The 27,035-nt window shown below is 49.6% G+C and overlaps 1 protein-coding gene and 1 pseudogene across 1 annotated transcript; both read right to left on the bottom strand.

Moving 5' to 3' along the window:
- Positions 1–27,035, bottom strand: part of LOC147083854 (uncharacterized) — a 187,355-nt pseudogene that overhangs the window by 17,439 nt on the left and 142,881 nt on the right.
- On the bottom strand, positions 6,290–7,653 carry LOC147083855 (uncharacterized). Its single transcript, XM_085980101.1, has one exon. The coding sequence runs from the start codon at positions 7,651–7,653 to the stop codon at positions 6,496–6,498; it is 1,158 nt and encodes a 385-aa protein (XP_085836227.1). The 3' UTR covers positions 6,290–6,495.

Below are 27,035 nucleotides of genomic sequence, written 5' to 3'. Positions count from 1 at the left end.
GAGATTTACTCTGTATCTAACCGGTGCTGTACCTGCCCTGGGAGGGTTTGACGGGACAGTGTCGAGGGAGCTTTACCCTGTATCTAACCCGTGCTGTACCTGCCCTGGGAGTGTTTGATGGGACAGTGCAGAGGGTGCTTTACTCTGTATCTAACCTGTGCTGTACCTGCCCTGGGAGTGTTTGATGGGACAGTGTACAGGGAGCTTTACTCTGTATCTAACCCGTGCTGTGCCTGCCGTGGGAGTGTTTGATGGGTCAGTGTAGAGGGAGCTTTACTCTGTATCTAACCCGTGCTGTACCTGCCCTGGGAGCGTTTGATGGGACAGTGTAGAGGGAGCTTTACTCTGTATCTAACCCGTGCTGTACCTGCCCTGGGAGTGTTTGATGGGACAGTGTAGAGGGAGCTTTGCTCTTTATCTAACCCGTGCTGTACCGGCCCTGGGAGTGTTTGATGGGACAGTGCACAGGGAGCTTTACTCTGTATCTAACCCGTGCTGTACCTGCCCTGGGAATGTGTGATGGGACAGTGTAGAGGGAGCTTTACTCTGTATCTAACCTGTGCTGTACCTGCCCTGCGAGTGTTTGATGGGACAGTGTAGCGGGAGCTTTACTCTGTATCTAACCCGTGCTGTACCTGCCGTGGGAGTGTTTGATGGGACTGTGTAGAGGGAGCTTTACTCTGTATCTAACCCGTGCTGCAACTGCCCTGGGAGCGTTTGATGGGACAGTGTAGAGGGAGCTTTACTCTGTATCTAACCCGTGCTGTACCTGCCCTGGGAGGGTTTGATGGGACAGTGTCGAGGGAGCTTTACTCTGTATCTAACCCGTGCTGTACCTGCCCTGGGAGTATTTGATGGGACAGTGTAGAGGGAGCTTTACTCTGTATCTAACACGTGCTGTACAGCCCTGGGAGTGTTTCTTGGGACAGCGTACAGGGAGCTTGACACTGTATCTAACCCGTGCTGTACCTGCCCTGGGAATGTGTGATGGGACAGTGTACAGGGAGCTTTACTCTGTATCTAACCCGTGCTGTACCTGCCCTGGGAGTGTTTGATGGGACAGTGTAGAGGGAGCTTTACTCTGTATCTAACCCGTGCTGTACCTGCCCTGGGGGTGTTTGATGGGACAGTACAGAGGGAGATTTACTCTGTATCTAACCCGTGCTGCAACTGCCCTGGGAGCGTTTGATGGGACAGTGTAGAGGGAGCTTTACTCTGTATCTAACCCGTGCTGTACCTGCCCTGGGAGTGTTTGATGGGACAGTGTAGAGGGAGCTTTACTCTGTATCTAACACGTGCTGTACAGCCCTGGGAGTGTTTCTTGGGACAGCGTACAGGGAGCTTGACACTGTATCTAACCCGTGCTGTACCTGCCCTGGGAATGTGTGATGGGACAGTGTACAGGGAGCTTTACTCTGTATCTAACCCGTGCTGTCCTGCCCTGGGAGTGTTTGATGGGACAGTGTAGAGGGAGCTTTATTCTGTATCTAACCCGTACTGTACCTGCCCTGGGAGTGTTTGATGGGACAGTGTAGAGGGAGCGTTTCTCTGTATCTAACCCGTGCTGGACAGCCCTGGGAGTGTTTGATGGGACAGTGTAGCGGGAGCTTTACTCTGTATCTAACCCGTGCTGTACCTGCCCTGGGAATGTGTAATGGGACAGTGTAGAGGGAGCTTTACTCTGTATCTAACCCGTGCTGTTCCTGCCCTGGGAGTGTTTGATGGGACAGTGTAGCGGGAGCTTTACTCTGTATCTAACCCGTGCTGTACCTGCCCTGGGAATGTGTAATGGGACAGTGTAGAGGGAGCTTTACTCTGTATCTAACCCGTGCTGTTCCTGCCCTGGGAGTGTTTGATGGGACAGTGTGGAGGGAGCTTTACTCTGTATCTAACCCGTGCTGTACCTGCCCTGGGGGTGTTTGATGGGACAGTGTCGAGGGAGCTTTTGTCTGTATCTAACCCGTGCTGTACCTGCCCTGGGAGTGTTTGATGGGACAGTGTGGAGGGAGCTTTACTTTGTATCTAACCCGTGCTGTACCTGCCCTGGGAGTGTTTGATGGGACAGTGTAGAGGGAGCTTTACTCTGTATCTAACGTGTGCTGTACCTGCCCTGGGAGTGTTTGATGGGACAGTATAGAGGGAGATTTACTCTGTATCTAACCGGTGCTGTACCTGCCCTGGGAGGGTTTGATGGGACAGTGTCGAGGGAGCTTTACTCTGTATCTAACCCGTGCTGTACCTGCCCTGGGAGTGTTTGATGGGACAGTGCAGAGGGAGCTTTACTCTGTATCTAACCCATGCTGTACCTGCCCTGGGAGTGTTTGATGGGACAGTATAGAGGGAGCTTTACTCTGTATCTAACCCGTGCTGTACCTGCCCTTGGGAGTGTTTGATGGGACAGTGTAGAGGGAGCTTTACTCTGTATCTAACCCGTGCTGTACCTGCCCTGGGAGTGTTTGATGGGACAGTGTAGAGGGAGCTTTACTCTGTATCTAACCCGTGCTGTACCTGCCCTGGGGGTGTTTGATGGGACAGTACAGAGGGAGATTTACTCTGTATCTAACTGGTGCTGTACCTGCCCTGGGAGGGTTTGATGGGACAGTGTCGAGGGAGCTTTACTCTGTATCTAACCCGTGCTGTACCTGCCCTGGGAGTATTTGATGGGACAGTGTAGAGGGAGCTTTACTCTGTATCTAACCCGTGCTGTTCCTGCCCTGGGAGGGTTTGATGGGACAGTGTCGAGGGAGCTTTACTCTGTATCTAACCTGTGCTGTACCTGCCCTGGGAGTGTTTGATGGGACAGTATAGAGGGAGATTTACTCTGTATCTAACCGGTGCTGTACCTGCCCTGGGAGGGTTTGATGGGACAGTGTCGAGGGAGCTTTACTCTGTATCTAACCCGTGCTGTACCTGCCCTGGGAGTGTTTGATGGGACAGTGCAGAGGGAGCTTTACTCTGTATCTAACCCATGCTGTACCTGCCCTGGGAGTGTTTGATGGGACAGTATAGAGGGAGCTTTACTCTGTATCTAACCCGTGCTGTACCTGCCCTGGGAGTGTTTGATGGGACAGTGTAGAGGGAGCTTTACTCTGTATCTAACCCGTGCTGTACCTGCCCTGGGAGTGTTTGATGGGACAGTGTAGAGGGAGCTTTACTCTGTATCTAACCCGTGCTGTACCTGCCCTGGGGGTGTTTGATGGGACAGTACAGAGGGAGATTTACTCTGTATCTAACCGGTGCTGTACCTGCCCTGGGAGGGTTTGATGGGACAGTGTCGAGGGAGCTTTACTCTGTATCTAACCCGTGCTGTACCTGCCCTGGGAGTATTTGATGGGACAGTGTAGAGGGAGCTTTACTCTGTATCTAACCCGTGCTGTTCCTGCCCTGGGAGGGTTTGATGGGACAGTGTCGAGGGAGCTTTACTCTGTATCTAACCTGTGCTGTACCTGGCCTGAGAGTGTTTGACGTTGACACCAGGTGCTGAGAATGTTAAAATGTTCCTTTTCCCCACAGTGACATCCAGCACCTTCTTGAGCACAAAAATTCACTTCAAGAAAGTAACACAAACCCATCAGCTTCTCCCCTGGACACCGACATTGAGAGGACAGGGAATGTCTGTAACAAGTCATCAATTAGCTCTTGGCTTATCTTAGAAACAAGGCCTCAATAGACTGGGTGTTTCAAACAAAGCTGATTTATTGATACAGAATCTTAAAATCCAGTCCAGTTATTGGGGTTTTAATATCCACGAAATATAAGATGGTCACCAATAAATCCAGGAGGGAATTCAGGAGAAACTTGTTTACCCAGAGAGTGGTGAGAATGTGGAACTCGCCACCACAAAGAGTAGTTGAGGCTTAAAGTACAGATGCATTTAAGGGGAAGCCACATGAGTGTGTAAGGAATAGGAGGATATGTTGATGGGGTTAATTGAAGTAGGGTGGGTGTGGGGCATAAACACCGGCATGGACCAGTTGGGTTGAAAGTCCTGTTTCTGTGCTGTACATTCTATGTAACACCAAGAACAGTCAAAAGAAGGGAATCATAGAAACATAGAAGGCCCTTCGAGCCTGCTCCGCCATTCAATGAGATCATGGCTGATCATCCAAACTCAGTACCCGGTCCCTGCCTTCTCCCCATATCCCTTGATCCCTTTAGCCTTAAGAAATATATCTAACTCCTTCTTGAATATATTTAATGAATTGGCCTCCACTGCCTTCTGTGGTAGAGAATTCCACAGGTTCACCACTCTCTGGGTGAAGAAATTCCTCCTCATCTCTGTCCTAAATGGCTTACCCCTTATCCTTAGTCTGTGACCCCTGGTTCTGGACTCCCCGACCATCGGGAACATCCTTCCTGCATCTAGTCTGTCCAGTCCTGTTAGAATTTTATAAGTTTCAGTGAGATCACCTCTCATTCTTCTAAACTCCAGCGAGTATAAGCCCAGTCGACCCAAACTTTCCTCATACATCATTCCTGCCATCCCAGATATCAGTCTGGTGAATCTTAGCTGCACTCCTTCCATGGCAAGAACATCCTTCCTCAGATAAGGTGACCAAAACTGCACACAATACTCAAGATGTGGTCTCACCAAGGCTCTGTACAACTGCAGCAAGACATCCTTGTTCCTGTACTCAAACCCTCTCGCTACGAAGGCCAACATACCATTTGCCTTCTTAACTGCCTGCTGCACCGGCATGCTTACCTTCAGCGACTGGTGCACAAGGACACCCAGGTCTCGTTGCACTTCCCCTTCTCCCAATCTATTGCTGTTCAGATAATTATCTGCCTCCCTGTTTTTGCCACCAAAGTGGATAACTTCGCATTTATCCATGTTATACTGCATCGGTCAGGCATCTGCCCAATCACCCAACCTGTCCAAATCATATTGGAGTTTCTCAACATCCTCCTCACAGCACACACGCCCACCCAGCTTTGTGTCGTCTGCAAACTTGGAGATATTACATCTAGTTCCCTTGTCTAGATCATTAATATATATTGTGAATAGCTGGGGTCCAAGGACCGATCCCTGCGGTACCCCACTAGTCACTGCCTGCCACTCGGAAAAAGACCCGTTTATTCCAACTCTTTGCTTTCTGTCTGCCAACCAGTTCTCTATCCAAGTCAGTACCTTGCCCCCCAATCCCATGTGCCTTAACTTTACACGCTAATCTCTTATGCGGGACCTTACCGAAAGCCTTCTGAAAGTCCAAATACACCACATCCACTGGTTCTCCCTTATCTATTCTACCAGTTACATCCTCAAAACACTCCAGTAGATTAGTCAAGCACGATTTACCTTTTGTAAATCCATGTTGACTTTGTCTGATCCTGTCACTGTTTTCCAAGTGCTCTGCTATTACATCTTTTATAATGGACTCTAGCATTTTCCCCACTACCGATGTCAGGCTTACCGGTCTATAAGTCCCTGTTTTCTCTCTACCACCTTTTTTGAACAGTGGGGTAACATTAGCTACCCTCCAATCCATGGGAACTGTTCCAGTGTCTATAGAATCATCAGCACAGCAGTTATATAATTTTTTTGATATATATAAATGACCTGGATATTGGAATTCAGTGTAGAATTTCTAAATTTGCCGATGACACCAAACTTGGGGGTGTGACAAACAGTGAGGATGACACCAATCAACTGCAACAGGACATAGAAAGGCTAGCAGAATGGGCAGGCAAGTGGCAGATGGAATTTAATACAGAGAAGTGTGAGGTGATGCATTTTGGCAGGAGGAACAGGGACAGGCAATATACACTTAATGGCACAGTTTTAAAGAGTGTGCAGGGACAGAGGGACCTGGGAGTTAATGTGCATAGGACCCTGAAGGTGGCGGGACATATTGAGAGAGTGGTTAACAAAGCATATGGGATCTTGGGCTTCATAAATAGAGGTAATGAGTACAAAAGTAGAGAAGTTATACTAAAACTTTATAAAGCACTGGTTAGGCCACAACTTGAGTATTGCGTCCAGTTCTTGTCACCAAACGTTAGGAAGGATGTGAAGGCCCTTGAGAGGGTGCAGAGGAGATTTACCAGAATGGTTCCGGGGATGGGGGATCTTAGCTACAAGGACAGGTTGGAGAAGCTGGATTTGTTTTCATTAAAGCAAAGGAGGTTGAGGGGTGATTTGATAGAGCTGTGCAAGATTATGACGGGTTTGGATAGGCTAGACAGGGAAAGGCTGTTCCCACTAGTTGATGGTACAAGGACTAGGGGACACAGATTTAAGGTTATGGGCAAGTGATACGGGGGGGATGTGAGCAAAAACTTTGTTACGCAGCGAGTGGTGAGGACCTGGAACTCGCTGCCGACGGAAGTGGTGGAAGCAGAGACACTCAATGTTTTCAAGGGGAGGCTGGATAGGCACTTGAGGGAAATAAACTTGCAGGGCTACGGGGATAGAGCGGGGGATTGGGAGTGACTGGATTGCTCTACAGAGAGCTGGCACGGACTTGATGGGCCGAATGGCCTCCTTCTGTGCCGTTATGACTCTATGACTGTGACTGGAACCGTGTGAACGCGCTGGTGTCTCAGTAGGCTGGAGTACTGAGCGAATCCCTTCTCACACACGGAGCAGGTGAATGGCCTCTCCCCAGTGTGAACTCGCTGGTGCATCAGCAGGTTGGAGGACTGAGTGAATCCCTTCCCACATACAGAGCAGGTGAATGGCCTCTCTCCAGTGTGGACTTGCTTGTGTGTCAGTAGGTGGGATGGCCAAGTGAATCTCTTCCCACACACAGAGCAGGTGAACGGCCTCTCCCCAGTGTGAACTCGCTGGTGTCCCATCAGATCCCCAGAGCTTTTAAAGCTCTTCCCACAGTCAGGACATTTAAACGGCCTCTCATCAGTGTGAACTCGCTGGTGTCTCAACAGGTGGGGTGATCGAGTGAATTCCTTCCCACACATGGAGCAGGTGAATGGCCTCTCCCCAGTGTGAACTCGCTGGTGTGCCACCAGGCTTGATGACTGAGTGAATCCCTTCCCACACACGGAGCACGTGAATGGCCTCTCCCCAGTGTGAACTCGCTGGTGTCCATTCAAAATCCCAGCGCTTTTAAAGCTCATTCCACAGTCAGAACATTTAAATGGTCTCTCATCAGTGTGAACTCGCTGGTGTCCCAACAGGTGGGATGACTGAGTGAATCCCTTCCCACACACGGAGCAGGTAAATGGCCTCTCCCCAGTGTGAACTCGCTCGTGTCCCAACAGGTGGGATGACTGAGTGAATCCCTTCCCACACACGGAGCAGGTAAATGGCCTCTCCCCAGTGTGAACTCGCTGGTGTCCCAACAGGTGGGATGACTGAGTGAATCCCTTCCCACACACGGAGCAGGTGAATGTCCTCTCCCCGGTGTGAACTCGCTGGTGTCCGTTCAGAGTGCTGGAGCTTTTAAAGCTCATGCCACAGACAGAACATATAAATGGTCTCTGATCAGAGTGAACTCGCTGGTGTTGCTTCAGATCCCAAGAGGTTTTAAAGCTCTTCCCACAGGCAGAACAGTTAAATGGTCTCGTATCAGTGTGAACTCGCTGGTGTGCCTGTAGGTGGGATGGCCGAATGAATCCCTTCCCACACACGGAGCAGGTGAATGGTCTCTTTCCTGCTCTCTCCAGCTGGTGTCCCTTCAGCTCCTGGGACATTTGAAAGCTTTTCCCACAGTCGGAATGTTTCACCAGCCTCTCCCCAGTGTGAACTCGCTGGTGTGCCAGCAGATTCGAGGACTGAGTGAATCTCTTCCCACACACGGAGCAGGTGAACAGAATCTCTCCTGCTCTCTCCAGCTGGTGTCTCTTCAGCTCCTGGGACCTTTTAAATCTCTTCCCACAGTCAGAACATTTAATCGGTCTCTCATCACTGTGAACAAGCTGGTGTCTCAGGAGGGTGGAAGAATGAGTGAATCACATCAAAAATACAGAGCAGGTCAACAGTCTCTCATCGGTGTGGACAAGCTGGTGTCTCAGCAGCACGGATGGTGCACTTAATCCCTTCCACACACGGGGCCGGTGAACAGTTTCTCCCCAGTGTGTAGCCACTGTTGTCGCTTCAAGTACTTGTAGATTTTGAAGCTCTTCCCACACTCAGAACATTTAAAAGGTCTCTCATCAGTGTGAACTCACGGCTGTGCCAGCAGATTGGATGAGCGACTGAATCAGGTCCTGAGGAAACGTGTAACTCTGTCAGATCTTGAGGTGATGTTTGGTTTGAGCTTCCTGTCTGTAAATGTTCCACTTCTAAAACCCTGTAAAAGGAGTGTAGAAAGGGTAAGGGGGGGAAGCAGGAATCTTTTTTGGCTTATTTTGCCTCAAAGAACAAACAGGGCAGAGCCGGTCCCACTGGTGTCCTGCCGTGCCCACAATAACCAGCGGGCCAGAAACAGCCCAATCCACCTCACTGACTTGGCCCTAAAGTCAAATCAAGTCTCATCAAAGTCTCATCAAATGACATCCTTTGTGACTGTGACAAAGGTAAACTATCCCTCCTCGTCCTTCCTGACTTGTCTGCAGCCTTTGACACGGTTGACCACTCCATCCTTCTCCAACGCCTCTCCACCGTTGTCCAGCTGGGTGAGACTGCACTCGCCTGGTTCCATTCTTATCTATCTAATCGTAGCCACAGAATCACCTGCAACGGCTTCTCTTCCCGCTCCCAAATCGTTACCTCTGGTGCCCCCAAGAATCTATCCTTGGGCCCCTCCTATTTCTCATCTAAATGCTGCCCCTTGGTGACATCATCTGAAAACACAGCGTCAGTTTCCACATGTACACTGACAACACCCAGCTCTACCTCACCACCACTTCTCTTGACCCCTCCACAATCTCTAATCCGGTTCTGGGTGAGCAGAAATTTTCTCCAATTAAATATTGGGAAGACTGAAGCAATTGTTTTCAGTCCCTGCCACAAACTCTGTTCCCTAGCCACTGACTCCATCCCTCTCCCTAACATCTCTCTGAGGCTGAACCACACTGTTAACAACCTTGGTGTCATATCTGACCCTGAAATGAGCTTCCGAACACATATCCGCAGCATAACAAAGACTGCCTATTTCCACCTCGGTAACATCGCCCATCTCCACCCCTGCCTCAGCTCATCCGCTGCTGAAACCCTCACCCGGCCCTTTGTTACCTCTAGACTCGACTATTCCAACGCACTCCTGGCTGGCCTCCCACATTCTACCCCACGTAAACTTGAGGTGATCCAAAACTACCCGTGTCGTAACTCAACGCCAAGTCCCGTTCACCCATCACCCCTGTGCTCGCTGACCTACATTGGCTCCCGGTTAAGCAATGCTTCGATTTCAAAATTCTCATCCTTGTTTTCAAATCCCTCCATGGCCTCGCCCCTCCCTATCTTAGTTATTCCCTTCAGCCTCACAACCACCCGCCCCCCGCGATAGAATCACAGAAAAATAATGACACGGAAGGAGGCCATTCGGCCCATCTTGTCCGTGCCAACCGATTAAGTGCTATCCACACTAATCCCACTTTCCAGCACTTGGTCCGTAGCCTTGTAGGTTACGGCACTTCAAGTGCATATCCAAGTACTTTTAAAATGTGATGAGAGTTTCTGCCTCTACCACCCTGTCAGGCAGTGAGTTCCAGACCCCCACCACCCTCTGGGTGAAAACATTTCTCCTCAACTCCCCTCTAAAGCTCCAACCAATTACTTTAAATCTATGCCCCCTGGTTGTGGACCCCTCTGCCAAGGGAAATAGGTCCTCCCTATCTAGGCCCCTCAGAATTTTATACACCTCAATCAGTTCTCCCCTCAGCTTCCTCGGTTCCAAAGAAAACAACCTCCTCCCCCCCCCACACCCCGAGACATCTGCGTTCCTCCAATTCTGCCCTCTTGAGCATTCCTGATTATAATCGCTGCACCATCAGTGGCCGTGTCTTCTGTTGCCTCGGCCCTAAGCTCTGGAATTCCCTCTCTGAACCTCTCCGTCTCTCTTTCATAGAAAATAGGAGCAGGAGTCGGCCATTCGGCCCCTCGAGCCTGCTCCGCCATTCAATGAGATCATGGCTGATCATCCAAACTCAATACCCTGTCCCTGCCTTCTCCCCATATCCCTTGATCCCTTTAGCCTTAAGAAATATATCCAACTCCTTCTTGAATATATTTAATGAATTGGCCTCAACTGCCCTCTGTGGTAGAGAATTCCACAGGTTCACCACTCTCTGGGTGAAGAAATTCCTCCTCATTTCTGTCCTAAATGGCTTACCCCTTATCCTTAGACTGTGACCCCAGCTGTTCACACTATATCTTAATGATCTGGACGAGGGAATTGGATGTAATATCTCCAAATTTGCAGACGACACAAAGCTGGGAGGGAGGGTAAGCTGTGAGGAGGATGTCGTGAAACTCCAGTACGATTTGGACAGGTTGGGTGATTGGGCAGAAACATGGCAAGTGCACTATAATGTGGATAAATGTGAGGTTATCCACTTTGGTGGCAAAAACAGGAAGGCATATTATTATTTGAATGGCAATAGATTGAGAGAAGGGGAAGTGCAAAGAGACCTGGGTGTTATTGTGCACCAGTCGCTGAAGGTAAGCATGCAGGTGCAGCAGGCGGTTAAGAAGGCAAATGGTATGTTGGCCTTTGTAGCAAGAGGGTTCGAGTACAGGAACAAGGATGTCTTGCTACAGTTGTACAGGGCCTTGGTGAGACCGCACCTTGAGTATTGTGTGCAGTTTTGGTCACCTTACCTGAGGAAGGACGTTCTTGCCATGGAGGGAGTGCAGCGAAGATTCACCAGGCTGATACCTGGCATGGCAGGAATGACGTATGAGGAGAGATTGTGTCGATAGGGCTTATACTCACTGGAGTTTAGAAGATTGAGAGGGGATCTCATCGAAACCTATAAAATTCTGTCAGGTCTCGACAGACTAGATGCAGGAAGGATGTTTCTGATGGCCGGGGAGTCCAGAACCAGGGGTCATAATCTAAGGATAAGGGGTAAGCTATTTAGGACTGAAATGAGGAGGAATTTCTTCACCCAGAGAGTGGTGAACCCGTGGAATTCTCTGCAACAGAGGGCAGTGGAGGCCAATTCATTAAATATATTCAAGAAGGAGTTGGATATATTTCTTGAGGCTAAAGGGATCAAGCGGTATGGGGAGAAAGCAGGGACCGGGTACTGGATTTGGATGATCAGCCATGATCTCATTGAATGGCGGAGCAGGCTCGAGGGGCCGAATGGCCTACTCCTGCTCCTATCTTCTATGTTTCTATGACCCCTGGTTCTGGACTCCTCCGCCATTGGGAACATCCTTCCTGCATCTAGTCTGTCTAGTCCTGTTAGAATTTTATAAGTTTCAGTGAGATCCTCTCTCATTCTTCTGAATTCAAGAGAATACAGGCCTAGTTTACTCAATCTCTTCTCATACGACAGTCCCGCCATCCCAGGAATCAATCTCGTGAACCTTCATTGCACTCCCTCTATGGCAAGTATATCCTTCCTTAGGTAAGGAGACCAAAATTGTACACAGTACTCCAGGTGTGGTCTCACCAAGGCCCTTTATAATTGGAGTAAGACTTCTTTACTCCTGTACTTATATATTTCTTAAGGCTAAAGGGATATGGGGAGAAGGCAGGGACAGAGTACTGAATTCGGATGATCAGCCATGATCTCATTGAATGGGGGAACAGGCTCGAGGGGCCGAATGGCCTACTCCTGCTCCTATCTTCTATGTTTCTATGTATTCAATCTTTCCTTGTAGCTGAAATTCTCTAGTCCTGGCAACATCTTCGAAAATCTCCCGTCTGGAGCAATCACATCTTTCCTGCAATGGGGACGACCAGAACTGCACGCAGTGGCCTAACTGGTGTTTTGTACAGTTCAAGCAGAACCTCCCTGCTCTTACATGATAGAGAAAGAGGCACTGCCCCTTTAAATACCTGGGGGGCACCCATTCCCTTTAAATGGCCAAGCAATTCTTTTTGCTGAAAAGGGGCCGCAGTCCCCTTTGACTCACCACCACCCCGCCACTCTCTCACCCACCACAAATACTCACAAGAGAGAGAGAGAGAGGAGGAAGAATGCTGGTCTTTGTCCCTTTAAAAGTGGCTGCCCACCAAAATGTTCACAGCACCAGGGCTCTTTGTTCTGGATAAAAGTCAAAAAGAGAAAAGGTTCACTTATTTTTAAATGAATGCAGTTGATGAATAGCCTTGCAATAAAGGTAATGCAAAGGAATAAACACTCACAAGCTGGGGTTTTTTCCACCCCCTCCTCCCCTTCTCTTTAACAGCTCCTGCAGACAATGAAAGCAGGAAAGCGGCCTGCAGCCCACCGAGGTCCCGCCCCGCTCCCTCCCGCGCCGCTATTGGTTGGAGGACCGTCAGCCCGCCCGGTCCTCCCAGCGTTTTCCGCGCTCCTGATTGGCGGGCGCCTCGTGTCAATCACACCCCCCCCACCGATTACGCGCTGACGCCAGCACGCAACGCCCAGGGGTCGGTTGGATCGGCGCACGCCACCGCAAGGTAAAAAAAAGACACCCCACACAAATGAGGAAAAACAAGAATAATAATAATCGCACTTTACAGGGGAGGAGGTTTGGGGAATTAATGAGTGTTTTCAATTTGTTTCGCAAAAAAGAATATTTGAAAAGCTTCCCAACGGTGCGAGGCGGGCTGCGCATGCGCTCCAGCCAGCTTTTGACTCCCCCACGTGGGCCCGGGGCCGGACACGCCCACTTGCCTTCCCCTGCACCAATCACAGCGCGGGCAGGCGCTTCTATCAATGTCACCTGTCAATCACCCTCCCTTCCCCCTCGTGGTGTCGATTGACAGCGGTGTCAGCCAATGAGGTGCAGGAAGAGGCGGGACCAGGGCCAGGACTGACAGCAAGCCTGAACCAACTCAATTAAATACCTGCATGCAGCCAAAAAAAACCTTTTATTTCGTCAGCCAAAAAACAGCAAAGCAAATGAGGTTTGCTGAGTCAGCAAAGTCTATTTTAGAAACATAGAAACATAGAAGATAGGAGCAGGAGTCGGCCATTCGGCCCCTCGAGCCTGCTCCGCCATTCAATGAGATCATGGCTGATCATCCAAATTCAGTCCCCGGTCCCTGCCTTCTCCCCATATCCCTTGATCCCTTTAGCCTTAAGAAATATATCCAACTCCTTCTTGAATATATTTAATGAATTTGCCTCCACCGCCCTCTGTGGTAGAGAATTCCACAGGTTCACCACTCTCTGGGTGAAGAAATTCCTCCTCATCTCTGTCCTAAATGGCTTACCCCTTATCCTTAGACTGTGACCCCTGGTTCTGGACTCCCCGGCCATCGGGAACATCCTTCCTGCATCTAGTCTGTCCAGTCCTGTTAGAATTTTTAAAGTTTCAATGAGATCCCCTCTCATTCTTCTAAACTCCAGTGAGTACAAGCCCAATCGACCCAATCTCTCCTCATACGTCATTCCTGCCATCCCAGGTATCAGCCTGGTGAATCTTCGCTGCACTCCCTCCATGGCAAGAACATCCTTCCTCAGATAAGGTGATCAAAACTGCACACAATACTCAAGATATACCCAATACTCAATGGGCAGCACGGTGGCATAGTGGTTAGCACTGTTGCCTCACAGCGCCAGGGACCCGGGTTCGAATCCGGCCTCGGGTGACTGTCTGTGTGGAGTTTGCACATTCTCCCCGTGTTTGCGTGGGTTTCCTCCGGGTGCTCCGGTTTCCTCCCACAGTCCAAAGATGTGCGGGTTAGGTTGATTGGCTATGATAAATTGACCCTTAGTGTTAGGGGGATTAAATACGTGGGGTTACGGGGATAGGATGGCATATGTGTTGGTGCAGACTCGATGGGCCGAAATGGCCTCGATCTGCACTGTGGGGTTTCTGTGATTCTGTGATATGGTCTCACCAAGGCCCTGTACAACTGCAGCAAGACATCCTTGTTCCTGTACTCAAGTCCTCTCACTACGAAGGCCAACATACCATTTGCCTTCTTAACTGCCTGCTGTACCTGCATGCTTACCTTCAGCGACTGGTGCACAAGGACACCCAGGTCTCGTTGCACTTCCCCTTCTCCCAATCTATTGCCATTCAGATAATAATCTGCCTTCCTGTTTTTGACACCAAAGTGGATAACCTCGCATTTATCCACGTTATATTGCATCTGCTATGCTTCTGCCCAATCACCCAACCTGTCCAAATCATACTGGAGTTTCTCGGCATCCTCCTCACAGCACAGACGCCCACCCAGCTTTGTGTCGTCTGCAAACGTGGAGATATTACATCTAGTTCCCTTGTCTAGATCATTAATATATATTGTGAATAGCTGGGGTCCAAGGACAGATCCCTGCGTACCCCACTAGTCACTGCCTGCCACTCGGAAAAAGACCCGTTTATTCCAACTCTTGGCTTTCTGTCTGCCAACCAGTTCTCTATCCAAGTCAATACCTTGCCCCAATCCCATGTGCCTTAACTTTACACGCTGTCGAACGCCTTTTGGAAATCCATGTACACAACGTTAACCGCATTGCCCTCATCAACCCTCTCTGTTACCTCATCAAAAAGCTCAATCAGAATCAGAGCGGCCGGGCCCGGCGGACGTGCGGCCAGGGCCCCGGCACCAGGAAACCCAGGGTGCAGCGCCTCCCCCATCCGAGCCGCCGCTTCCCAGTTTCTTCAGCTGGCTCCACCGAGTCCGACTTGGGACAAAGGACAGGAGCCAGGCTCCCAGAATGGCCCGCGGCCCCGGGGAGCATGCGCACTCTCAGCGGGGAAATCAGCGCGTTGGATAGAGCTGTTTCTGGGGCGCGGGGAATTGTGGGTGCTGCGGCCGCCATTAGTCAGCGGTTGTCGGTAAGAGTTTTATTGCAGGACGGAAGTCGGTCCCTGGCCGCCTGTGTAGATCTTTTTGTTGCAGCAGTTTGAGCTGGAGTGGAGATGGAGGAGAAGCTGCTGGGTTTTCGATAGAATCTGGAACAGTACCCATGGATTGGAGGGTAGCTAATGTTACCCCATTATTCAAAAAAGGTGGTAGAGAGAAAATGGGGAATTACAGACCGGTAAGCCTGACATCGGCAGTGGGGAAAATGCTAGAGTCCATTATAAAAGATGTAATAGCAGACCACTTGGAAAACAGTGACAGGATCAGACAAAGTCAACATGGATTTACAAAAGGTAAATCGTGCTTGACAAATCTACTGTAATTTTTTGAGGATGTAACTAGTAAAATAGATAAGGGCGAACTAGTGGATGTGGTGTATTTGGACTTTCAGAAGGCTTTCAATAAGGTCCCACATAAGAGATTAGCGTGTAAAGTTAAGGAACATGGGATTGGGGGGTAAGGTATTGACTTGGATAGAGAACTGGTTGGCAGATAGAAAGCGAAGAGTTGGAATAAACGGGTCTTTTTCCGAGTGGCAGGCAGTGACTAGTGGGGTACCGCAGGGATCGGTCCTTGGACCCCAGCTATTCACAATATATGGTGTGGAGATGCCGGAGTTGGACTGGGGTGGACAAATGTAAGAAGTCACACAACACCAGGTTATAGTCCAACAGCTTTATTTGAAGTCACAAGCTTTCGGAGCGCTGCTCCTTCGTCAGGTGAAGTGGAGAGATGCATAAAGACACAGCTTATATAGTCAGAGAATAATGTCAGATGTTTACAGGTAATCTTTCTAACTTTCTAATCGTATAGACCTCCTCAGAAGACAAACACGGGACACAACCAAGAGTACCCTTCGTCGTCCACTACTTCCCCGGAGCAGAGAAACTACGCCATGTTCTTCGCAGCCTTCAACATGTCATCGATGACGACGAACACCTCGCTAAGGCCATCCGAACACCTCGCTAAGGCCATCCCCACGCCTCCACTACTCGCCTTCAAACAGCCGCCTAACCTCAAACAGACTATCGTTCGCAGCAAATTACCCAGCTTTCAGGAGAACAGCGACCACGACACCACACAACCCTGCCACAGCAACCTCTGCAAGACATGCCAGATCATCAACACAGATACCATCATCACACGTGAGGACACCACCCACCAGGTACATGGTACATACTCATGTGACTCGGCCAACGTTGTCTACCTCATACGTTGCAGGAAAGGATGCCCCGGAGCATGGTACATCGGCGAGACCAAGCAGACACTGCGACAACGGATGAACGGACACCGCGCAACAATCACCAGGCAGGAGTGTTCCCTCCCAGTCGGGGAACACTTCAGCAGTCAAGGACATTCAGCCTCCGATCTTCGGGTAAGCATTCTCCAAGGTGGCCTTCGAGATACACGACAACGCAAAATAATCGAGCAGAAACTGATAGCCAAGTTCCGCACCCATGCGGACGGCCTGAACCGGGATCTTGGGTTCATGTCACGCTACATGTAACCCCACCTGACGTAGGGTCATCCAGACTCGAGTCATCGTTGGCTTGTTCTGTCTACACAGATGCGGCCGGACCTGCTGTGATTTCCAGCAAAAAAAATGTTTTTTGTCTGTTTTTTTGTTTTTCCACAGACCCCAGCATCTGCAACATTTGACCCCTTGTGACCCCACCTCATTGTTCTTTGAAGTAATGTTTTCCTGACTGACCTGTTGGACACCATTCACACCTTTGATTGCTGTGATTATCTCTCTGCCGAGGTGTGATAAATGGCAGTTAGAAAGATTACCTGTAAACATCTGACATTATTCTCTGACTATATAAGCTGTGTCTTTATGCATCTCTCCACTTCACCTGATGAAGGAGCAGCGCTCCGAAAGCTTGTGATTTCAAATAAAGCTGTTGGGCTATAACCTGGTGTTGTGCGACTTCTTACATTTATTCACAATATATATTAATGATCTAGACAAGGGAACTAGATGTAATATCTCCAAATTTGCAGACGACACAAAGCTGGGTGGGCGTGTGTGCTGTGAGGAGGATGCGAGAAACTCCAGGATGATTTGGACAGGTTGGGTGATTGGGCAGAAGCATGGCAGATGCAATATAATGTGGATAAATGTGAGGTTATTCACTTTGGTGTCAAAAACAGGAAGGCAGATTATTATCTGAATGGCAATAGATTGGGCGAAGGGGGAAGTGCAATGAGACCTGGGTGTTCTTGTGCACCAGTTGCTGAAGGTAAGCATGCAGGTGCAGCAGGCGGTTAAGAAGGCAAATGGTATGTTGGCCTTCGTAGTGAGAGGGTTTGAGTACAGGAACAAGGATGTCTTGCTGCAGTTATACAGGGCCTTGGTGAGACCACATCTTGAGTATTGTGTGCAGTTTTGGTCGCCTTATCGGAGGAAGGATGTTCTTGCCATGGAAGGCGTCCAGCGAAGATTCACCAGGCTGATACCTGGGATGGCAGAAATGACGTATGAGAGGAGATTGGGTCGATTTGACTTGTTCTCGCTGGAGTTTAGAAGAATGAGAGGGGATCTCATTGAAACTTATAAAATTCTGGCAGGACTGGACACACTAGATGCAGGGAGGGTGTTCCCGATGGTCGGGGAATCCAGAACCAGGGGTCACAGTCTAAAAATAAGGGGTAGGCCTTTTAGGACAGAAATGAGGAGGAATTTCTTCACCCAGAGAGTGGTGAACCTGTGGAATTCTCTACCACAGAAGGCAGTAGAGGCCAATTCATTAAATATATTCAAGAAGGAGTTGTATATATTTCTTAAGGCTAAAGGGATCAAGGGGTATGGGGAGAAAGCACGGACCGAGTACTGAACTTGGATGATCAGCCATGATCGCATTGAATGGCGGAGCAGGCTCGAGGGGCTGAATGGCCTACTCCTGCTCCTATCTTCTATGTTTCTATCTCTTATGTGGGACCTTATCGAAAGCCTTCTGAAAGTCCAAATGCACCACATCCACTGGTTCTCCCTTATCTATTTTACCAGTTACATCCTCAAAAAATTGCAGTAGATTAGTCAAGCACGATTTACCTTTTGTAAATCCATGTTGACTTTGTCTGATCCAGTCACTGTTTTCCAAGTGCTCTGCTATTACATCTTTTATAATGGACTCCAGCATTTTCCCCACTACCGATGTCAGGCTTACCGGTCTGTAATTCCCCGTTTTCTCTCTACCACCTTTTTTGAACAGTGGGGTAACATTAGCTACCCGCCAATCCATGGGTACTGTTCCAGAGTCTATCGAATTTTGGAAGATGAACAGCAATGCATCTACTATTTCTAGGACCACTTCCTTAAGTACCCTAGGATGTAGATTATCTTCTATGTTTCTATATATTCAATCTTTCCTTGTAGCTGAAATTCTCTAGTCCTGGAAACATCCTCGTAAATCTCCCGTCTCGAGCAGTCACATCTTTCCTGCAATGGGGCGAGCAGAACTGCACGCAGCACTCTAGCCGGTGGCTTAACTGGTGTTTTGTACAGTTCAAGCAGAACCTCCCTGCTCTTACATGATACAGAAAGAAAGAGGCACTGCCCCTTTAAATACCTGGGGGGGGGGGCACCCATTCCCCTTTAAATGGCCAAGCAATTGTTTTTGTTGAAAAGGGACCGCAGTCCCCTTTGACTCACCCCCCCTACCCTCTCACCCACCACAAATACTCACGAGAAAAAGAGAGAGAGAGAGGAGAAAGAATGCTGGTCTTTGTCCCTTTAAAAGTGTCTGCCCACCAAAATGTTCACAGCACCAGGGCTCTTTGTTCTGGATAAAAGTCAAAAAGAGAAAAGGTTCACTTATTTTTAAATGAATGCAGTTGATGAATAGCCTTGTAATAAAGGTAATGCAAAGGAATAAACACTCACAAGCTGGGTTTTTTCCACCTCCTCCCCTTCCCTTTAACAGCTCCTGCAGACAATGAAAGCGGCCTGCAGCCCACCGAGGTCCCGCCCCCCTCCCTCTCGCGCCGCCATTGGTTGGAGGACCGCCAGCCCGCCCGGTCCTCCCAGCGTTTTCCGCGCTCCTGATTGGCGGGCGCCTCGCGTCAATCAACCCCCCCTCCGATTACGCGCTGACGCCAGCACGCAACGCCCAGGGGTCGGTTGGATCGGCGCACGCCACCGCAAGGTAAAAAAAAGACACCCCACACAAATGAGGAAAAACAAGAATAATAATAATCGCACTTTAGAGGGGAGGAGGTTGGGGGAATTAATGAGTGTTTTCAATTTGTTTCGCAAAAAAAAATATTTGAAAAGCTCCATGCGCTCCAGCCAGCCTTTGACTCCCCCACGTGGGCCCGGGGGCCGGACACGCCCACTTGCCTTCCCCTGCACCAATCACAGCGCGGGCAGGCGCTTCTATCAATCGTCACCTGTTCACCACCCTCCCTTCCCCCTCGTGGTGTCGATTGACAGTGCGCCTGCGCGGGGCCTCCGGGAAGTAAACGAAAGGCCTGGCCCGGGGAAGAGGTGGAATCAGCGGCCGGTATAAAGTCAAGTGTTGGGGAATCGATTTAAGTCGAGGTGAGGGGGGAGCGGAGAGCGAGATTATAAAGTAAAGTACGAGAAAAACCAAACCTGAGAGTCGGGCGGGCGGGACCTCCGCGGACGCCGAACGGAGCGGATTGATCCGCGCGGGGTGGCGGAGTGAGCCGGAACAAAGTGAGTCTGACTGACGGGAGCGCTGACCAACAGGAAGAGGGCGGAGGTGGGAGGACTGAACTGGGCGGCCTGGTCCTCCAACCAATGGCGGCGCGGCAAGGGGGCGGGGCCTCCTCTCCAGCTCAGGTGCGCTGGGGCCGATTGTGACGCGCTGTCCCCAGGTGAGAGCAGCTCAGTCAGCACAGAGCTGGGGCTGGAATCTGGGAGAGGGGCCGCAGGCAGCGGGCCTGGCAAAGGGGCACAAGCTTCACAATACAAGCTGCTTTCAAATGCACAATTGTTTCCTACACACAGCCTTGGTCACTCTGCAAAAAAAACTGTTTAACAATTCATCATAACTCCCCTGCTTTAGGAGAGGCGTAGAGTGCAAAAGCAAGGAAGTTATGATGAAACTGTGTAAAAGACTGGAGTCAGCTGTGGCTCAGTGGATAGCAGAGTCAGAAGGTTGTGGGTTCAAATCCCGCTCCAGGGACTTGAGCATATAAAGCGAGGCTGACACTCCAGTGCGGTGCTGAGGGAGCGCCGCACTGTCGGAGGGGAAGTACTGAGGGAGCGCCGCACTGTCGGAGGGGCAGTACTAAGGGAGCGCCGCACTGTCAGAGGGGCAGTACTGAGGGAGCGCCGCACTGTCGGAGGGGCAGTACTGAGGGAGCGCCGCACTGTCGGAGGGACAATACTGAGGGAGCGCCGCACTGTCGAAGGGGCAGTACTGAGGGAGCATCGCACTGTCGGAGGGGCAGTACTGAGGGAGCGCCGCATGTCGGAGGGGCAGTACTGAGGGAGCGCCGCACTGTCGGAGGGGCAGTGTCATAGAGTTATACAGCACAGAAAGAGGCCCTTCGGCCCATCGTGTCTGCCACGGCCATCAAGCCCTGTCTATTCTAATCCCATTTTCCAGCACTCGGTCCGTAGCCTTGTATGCTATGGCGTTTCAAGTGTTCATCCAAATGCTTCTTGAATGTTGTGAGGGTTCCTGCCTCTACCACCCTTTCAAGCAGTGAGTTCCAGATTCCAACCACCCTCTGGGTGAAAAAGTTTTTCCTCAAATCCCCTCTAAACCTCTTGCCCCTTACCTTGAATCTATGCCCCCTGGTTATTGACCCCTCTACTAAGGGGAAAAGTTCCTTTCTATCTACCCTATCTATGCCCCTCATAATTTTGTACACCTCAATCAGGTCCCCCCTCAGCCTTCTCTGCTCCAAGGAAAACAACCCCAACCTGTCCAGTCTTTCTTCATAGCTGAAGCGCTCCAGCCCAGGTAACATCCTGGTGAATCTCCTCTGCACCCTCTCCAAAGCAACCACATCCTTCCTATAGTGTGGCGACCAGAACTGCACACAGTATTCCAGCTGTGGCCGAACTAGCATTTTGTACAGCTCCATCATAACCTCCCTGCTCTTATATTCTGTGCCTCGGCTAATGAAGGCAAGTATCCCATAAGCCTTTTTAACCACCTTATCCACCTGTTCTGCTGCCTTCAGGGATCTGTGTACATGCACACCAAGGTTCCTCTGTCTTTCCTAGGGTCTTACCATTCATTGTGTATTCCCTTGCCTTGTTAGTCCCTCCAAAATGCATCACCTCACTTTTCAGGGTTAAATTCCATTAGCCACTGTTCCGCCCATCTGACCAACCCATCTATATCGTCCTGCAGACTGAGGCTACCCTCCTCGCTATTTACCACCCCACCAATTTTTGTGTCATCTGCGAACTTACTGATTATACCTTTTACATTCACATCCAAATCATTAATGTAGACCACAAACAGCAAGGGACCCAGCACCGATCCCTGCGGTACCCCACTGGACACAGGCTTCCAGTTACAGGGAGCTGAGGGAGTGCTGCACTGTCGGAGGGGCAGTACTGAGGGAGCGCCGCACTGTCGGCGGGGCAGTACTGAGGGAGCACTGCACTGTCGGCGGGGCAGAACTGAGGGAGTGCCGCAATGTCGGAGGGGCAGTACTGAGGGAGCGACGCACTGTCGGAGGGGCAGTACTGAGGGAGTGCCGCACTGTCGGAGGGGCAGTGGATGTGGTGTATTTGGATTTTCAAAAGGCTTTCGATAAGGTCCCGCATAAGATATTAGCGTGTAAAGTTAAGGCACATGGGATTGGGAGCAAGGTATTGACTTGGATAGAGAACTGGTTGGCAGACAGGAAGCAAAGAGTTGGAATAAACGGCTCTCTTTCCGAGTGGCAGGCAGTGACTAGTGGGGTACCGCAGAGATCGGTCCTTGGACCCCAGCTATCACAATATATATTAATTATCTGGATGAGGGAACTAGATGTAATATCTCCAAGTTTGCAGACGACACAAAGCTGGGTGGGCATGTGTGCTGTGAGGAGGCTGCTGAGAAACTCCAGTATGATTTGGACAGGTTGGGTGATTGGGCAGAAGCATGGCAGATGCAATATAACGTGGATAAATGCGAGGTCATCCACTTTGGTGTCAAAAACAGGAAGGCAGATTATTATCTGAATGGCAATAGATTGGGAGAAGGGGAATTGCAACGAGACCTGGGCATCCTTGTGCACCAGTCGCTGAAGGTAAGCATGCAGGTGCAGCAGGCGGTGAAGAAGGCAAATGGTATGTTGGCCTTCGTAGCGAGAGGGTTCGAGGACAAGGATGTCTTGCTGCAGTTGTACACGGCCTTGGTGAGACCACATCTTGAGTATTGTGTGCAGTTTTGGTCGCCTTTTCTGAGGAAGGATGTTTTGCCATGGAGGGAGTGCAGCGAAGATTCACCAGGCTGATACCTGGGATGGCAGGAATGACGTATGAGGAGAGATTGGGTCGATTGGGCTTATACTCGCTGGAGTTTAGAAGAATGAGAGGGGATCTCATTGAAACTTATAAAATTCTAACAGGACTGGACAGACTGGATGCAGGAAGGATGTTCCCGATGGTGGGGGAGTCCAGAACCAGGGGTCACAGTCTAAAGATAAGGGGTAAGCCATTTAGGACAGAGATGAGGAGGAATTTCTTCACCCAGAGAGTGGTGAACCTGTGGAATTCACTCACACAAAGCTCGCACAGATAGCTATGTGATAATGACCAGATAATCTGTATTGGTGATGTTGGGTGAGCGATAAATATTGGTCCCAGGACATAGGGTGAACTCCCCCTGCCCTTTTTAGGTTTTTAAACTGTCATTCAAGTTTCCCTCCCTCTATTGTGAAGGGCGGGTATCCGCTGGGATACAGTCCCACAGTCACTGGTTGCCTTCTAGTGCCCCTCCAAGTGACCCTCCAAATGACCAATGTGTGAGGGTGTGCAGTGATTGTTGGCAGCCTATTCAACCTTGGGGGCATCACAGACAAAATCAAGCCCCCTTTGCTGCCGGGGTGACTGGACAGTGATCAGTAGCAGGAGCCCAGGGCACTGAGGCTAACTGCAGTCTCCCCAACTGCATCCCAGGCCGGGATCAGCTGAGCTCCCCGACAGTGTGCAGCTGGAATGTGCAACCTATCCTGGGGAGCGGGGGAAAGGGAGGTCAAGGGTCAGCACCGAATGTCAGTCAATCTTGACCCCCAGACTCCCTCACTCATAGAAATTTACAGCACAGGAGGAGGCCATTCGGCCCATCTTGTCCGTGCCGGCCGACAAAGAGCTATCCACCCTAATCCCACTTTCCAGCACTTGGTCCGTAGCCCTGTAGGTTACGGCACTTCAAGTGCATATCCAAGTACTTTTTAAATGTGATGAGGGTATCTCCCTCTACCACCCTTTCAGGCAGCGAGTTCCAGACCCCCACCACCCTCTGGGTGAAGAACATTTCTCCTCAAATCTTATATTCTATGCCTCAGCTAATAAAGGCAAGTATCCCGTGTGCCTTCTTAACCATCTTATCTACCTGTCCAGCTACCTTCAGGGATCTGTGGACATGCACTCCAAGGTCCCTCTGATCCTCTACACTTCTCAGTGTCCTACCATTTATAGTCTATTCCCTTGCCTTGTTAGCCCTCCCCAAATGCATTACCTCACACTTCTCCAGATTGAATTCCATTTGCCACTGTTCTGCCCACCTGACCAGCCCATTGCTATCTTCCTGCAGTCTGCAGCTTTCTTCCCAGCTGTTCACAATATATATAAATGATCTGGATCAGGGAATTGGATGCAATATTTCCAAATTCGCTGACGACACTAAACTAGGAGGAGGGGTGGGCTCTGATGAGGATGTCAGGAGGCTACAGTGCGATTTGGACAGGTTGGGGGAATGGGCGGATACGTGGCAGATGCACTATAATGTGGATAAATGCGAGGTTATCCACTTTGGGGGTAAAAACAGGAGGGTAGATTATTATCTAAATGGCAATAGATTGGGAGATGGGGAAGTGCAGAGGGACCTGGGTGTTCTTGTGCACCAGTCACTGAAGGAGAGCATGCAGGTGCAGCAGGCGATTAAGAAGGCAAATGGTATGTTGGCCTTCATATCAAGGGGGTTCGAGTATAGGAATAGGGATACCTTACTACAGCTGTACAAGGTGCTGGTGAGACCGCATCTGGAGTATTGTGTACAGTTTTGGTCGCCCCATCTGCGGAAGGATGTTCTTGCCATGGAAAGAGTGCAACGGCGATTCACCAGGCTGATACCTGGAATGGCGGGAATGACCTACAAAGAGAGATTAAATAGTTTGGGCTTGTACTCACTGGAGTTTAGAAGATTGAGAGGGGATCTCATCGAAACATATAAAATTATGGCAGGCCTGGACAAGCTGAATTCAGAGAGAATGTTTCCAATGGCCGGGGAGCACAGAACCAGGGGCCACAGTCTAAAAATAGCGGGCAAATCATTTAAAACAGAGATGAGGAAGAATTTCTTCACTCAAAGAGTGGTGAGCCTGTGGAATTCCCTGCCACAGAGGGCTGTGAAGGCTAATTCAATAAATATTTTCAAGAGAGAATTGGATATATTTCTGAAGGCTAAGGGGATTAAGGGTTACGGAGAAAAGGCGGGGACGGGGTACTGAACTGGTAAGATCAGCTATGATCTCAGACGAAGATCAGCCATGATCTCATTGAATGGCGGAGCAGGCTTGAAGGGCCGAATGGCCTACTCCTGTTCCTATCTCTATGTTTCTATGTTTCTTCATTATCAACCACACAGCCAACTTTTGCATCATCTGCAAACTTCTTAATCATACCCTGTACATTCAAGCCCAAATCATTGATCTCGACCACACAGAAAACCAAGTTGTGCATGATGTCATGACGCCCGCACCTTTTATGACATCAAGATGTCCCAGTTCGCCTCACCAGCCACCCGCCCACTGCTCCAGTGATCTCTCTCCCTATTGGTCAGCGGACACGTCAATCCTGCCCGCGGTCACGTGCCCCTGAGGCGCTCTCTGGCTCTGCCCAAGTGAATTCGCTCCATTCGGTGCCTGCGGAGCCCTCGGACTCTCAGGTTTGGATTCCCCTTTATTCTCTCCCCTCCTCTGATCTCAATCAGATCTGGGGGAAAACTCACTTTCCCTCACTGATTGCGGCTCTTCACCAACACCGACTTTACAAAGAAAGCCCCGCGCGGCAGCCTGGAGCTCAGGGGCCCAGCGCGCAGGCACGGGTGAGGATGATTGACAGGGGCCCAGGGTGTGTGCTGAGCATGCGCGGTGCGGGCCGGGCGCCTGTGGAGCAGGAGAGGGCGGGGCCATGGGGCGCATGCGCGGGGTCAGCCACAACTCAGCGCGGCGGCCAGCGCGCTTTCTGGAGCGCGGGGGCTTGTGGGGATTGCAGCCGCCATTACTGTTGATCCTTTCAACCAGTTAGAGTCCAGACTGCTGTGTTGCCTGCCCGGTGCCAGGGTCCGAGACATCTCTTCCGGGCTGGAGAGGAACTTGCAGTGAGAGGGAGGAGCCAGTCGCCACGGTCCAAAGACATAGGTAGAACTAGGAAAGAGGTTCTGCTGAGAGAGTATGAGCAGCTAGGGGCTAAATTAAAAAGTAGAACCTCAAGGATAATAATGTCTGCATTCTTACCTGAGCCACGAGCAAATTGGCATAGGGTAAATAAAATTAGAGAGATGAATGCGTGGCTCAAAGACTGGTGTGGGAGAAATGGGTTTCGATTCCTGTGCACTGGCACCAGTACTGGGGAAAATGGGATCTGTATCATTGGGACGGTCTTCGCCTGAACCGTGCTGGGACCAGTGTTCTGGCGAGTCATATAACTGGGGCGGTAAGGAGGGCTTTAAACTAAATAGTGGGGGAAAGGGATCAAATTTGTTGAGATGTGGTAAATCAAAGAGTGGAGACAAAGCAATAGAGAACGGTATTAATATGGGAAATGATAAACAGACCGTGACAGGAAGGGATAGAGAGTACAAATCTAAGAGTAAATCAACAGATAAGGCTCAAGGTTACAAAAATAATAAAAGGACAAAACTAAAGGCTCTGCATCTGAATGCACGTAGCATTCGAAACAAAACAGATGAACTGATAGCGCAAATAGAAATAAATAAGTACGATCTGATGGCCATTACAGAAACATGGCTGCAGGGTGACATAGATTGGGACCTGAATATTGAAGGGTACATGACATTTAGGAAGGACAGGAAGCTAGGAAAAGGTGGAGGGGTGGCTCTGATAATTAATGATGGTATTAGCACAATAGAGAGGGATGACCTAAGTTCAGGAAACCAGGATGTAGAAGCGGTTTGGGTAGAGATGAGAAATGATAAAGGCAAGAAGTCACTTGTGGGAGTGGTGTGCAGGCCCCCTAACAGTAACCACACGGTAGGATGGAGTGTAAAGGAAGAAATAATGAGAGCTTGTCAGAAAGGTATGGCTATAATCATGGGGGTTTTTAATCTACATATAGACTGGAAAAATCAGATGGGCAAAGGTAACCTAGATGAGGAGTTCATAGAATGTTTTCGGGATAGTTTCTTAGAACAGCACGTTCTGGAGCCAACCAGAGAGCAGGCTATACTAGACCTGGTATTGTGCAGTGAGATAGGATTAATTAATGACCTCATAGTGAAGGCGCCCCTAGGTAGCAGCGATCATAATATGATTGAATTTTACATTCAGTTTGAGGGAGAGACGAGTGGTTCCAAGACTAGTATTTTAAACTTAAATAAGGGCAATTATGAGGGCATGAAAGCAGAGCTAGCTAAAGTGAACAGGCAAATTAGGTTAAGGGAGAGGTCAATAGAGTTGCAGTGGCAGACATTTAAGGGGATATTTCAGAATACACAGAATAGATACATTCCAACGAGAAAGAAAAATTCCAAGGGGAGGACCCACCATCCGTGGTTAACTAAAGAAGTTAAAGATAGTATCAGACTTAAAGAAAAAGCATATAATTGTGCAAAGATGGCTGGCAGGTCAGAAGATTGGACAGAATATAAAAAACAGCAAAGAATGACTAAAAGATTAATAAGGAGAGAAAAATGAGAGTACCAGAGAAAGCTAGCTAGAAATATAAACACAGATAGTAAGAGTTTCTATAGATATTTAAAAAAGAAAAGAGTTAACAAAGTGAGCATTGGTCCT

The sequence above is a fragment of the Somniosus microcephalus genome, unplaced genomic scaffold (genome assembly GCF_052327205.1).
Source record: "Somniosus microcephalus isolate GS21.2 unplaced genomic scaffold, FLI_Smic_1.0 scaffold37, whole genome shotgun sequence".
NCBI classification, from domain to species: Eukaryota; Metazoa; Chordata; class Chondrichthyes; order Squaliformes; family Somniosidae; genus Somniosus; species Somniosus microcephalus.
This window is presented reverse-complemented; position numbering and strand designations above follow the sequence as displayed.

Bases quoted from the DNA above. Each gene is read 5' to 3' on its own strand.
- LOC147083855 (XM_085980101.1), bottom strand. From the start codon at position 7,653: ATGTCCCAGGAGCTGAAGGGACACCAGCTGGAGAGAGCAGGAAAGAGA.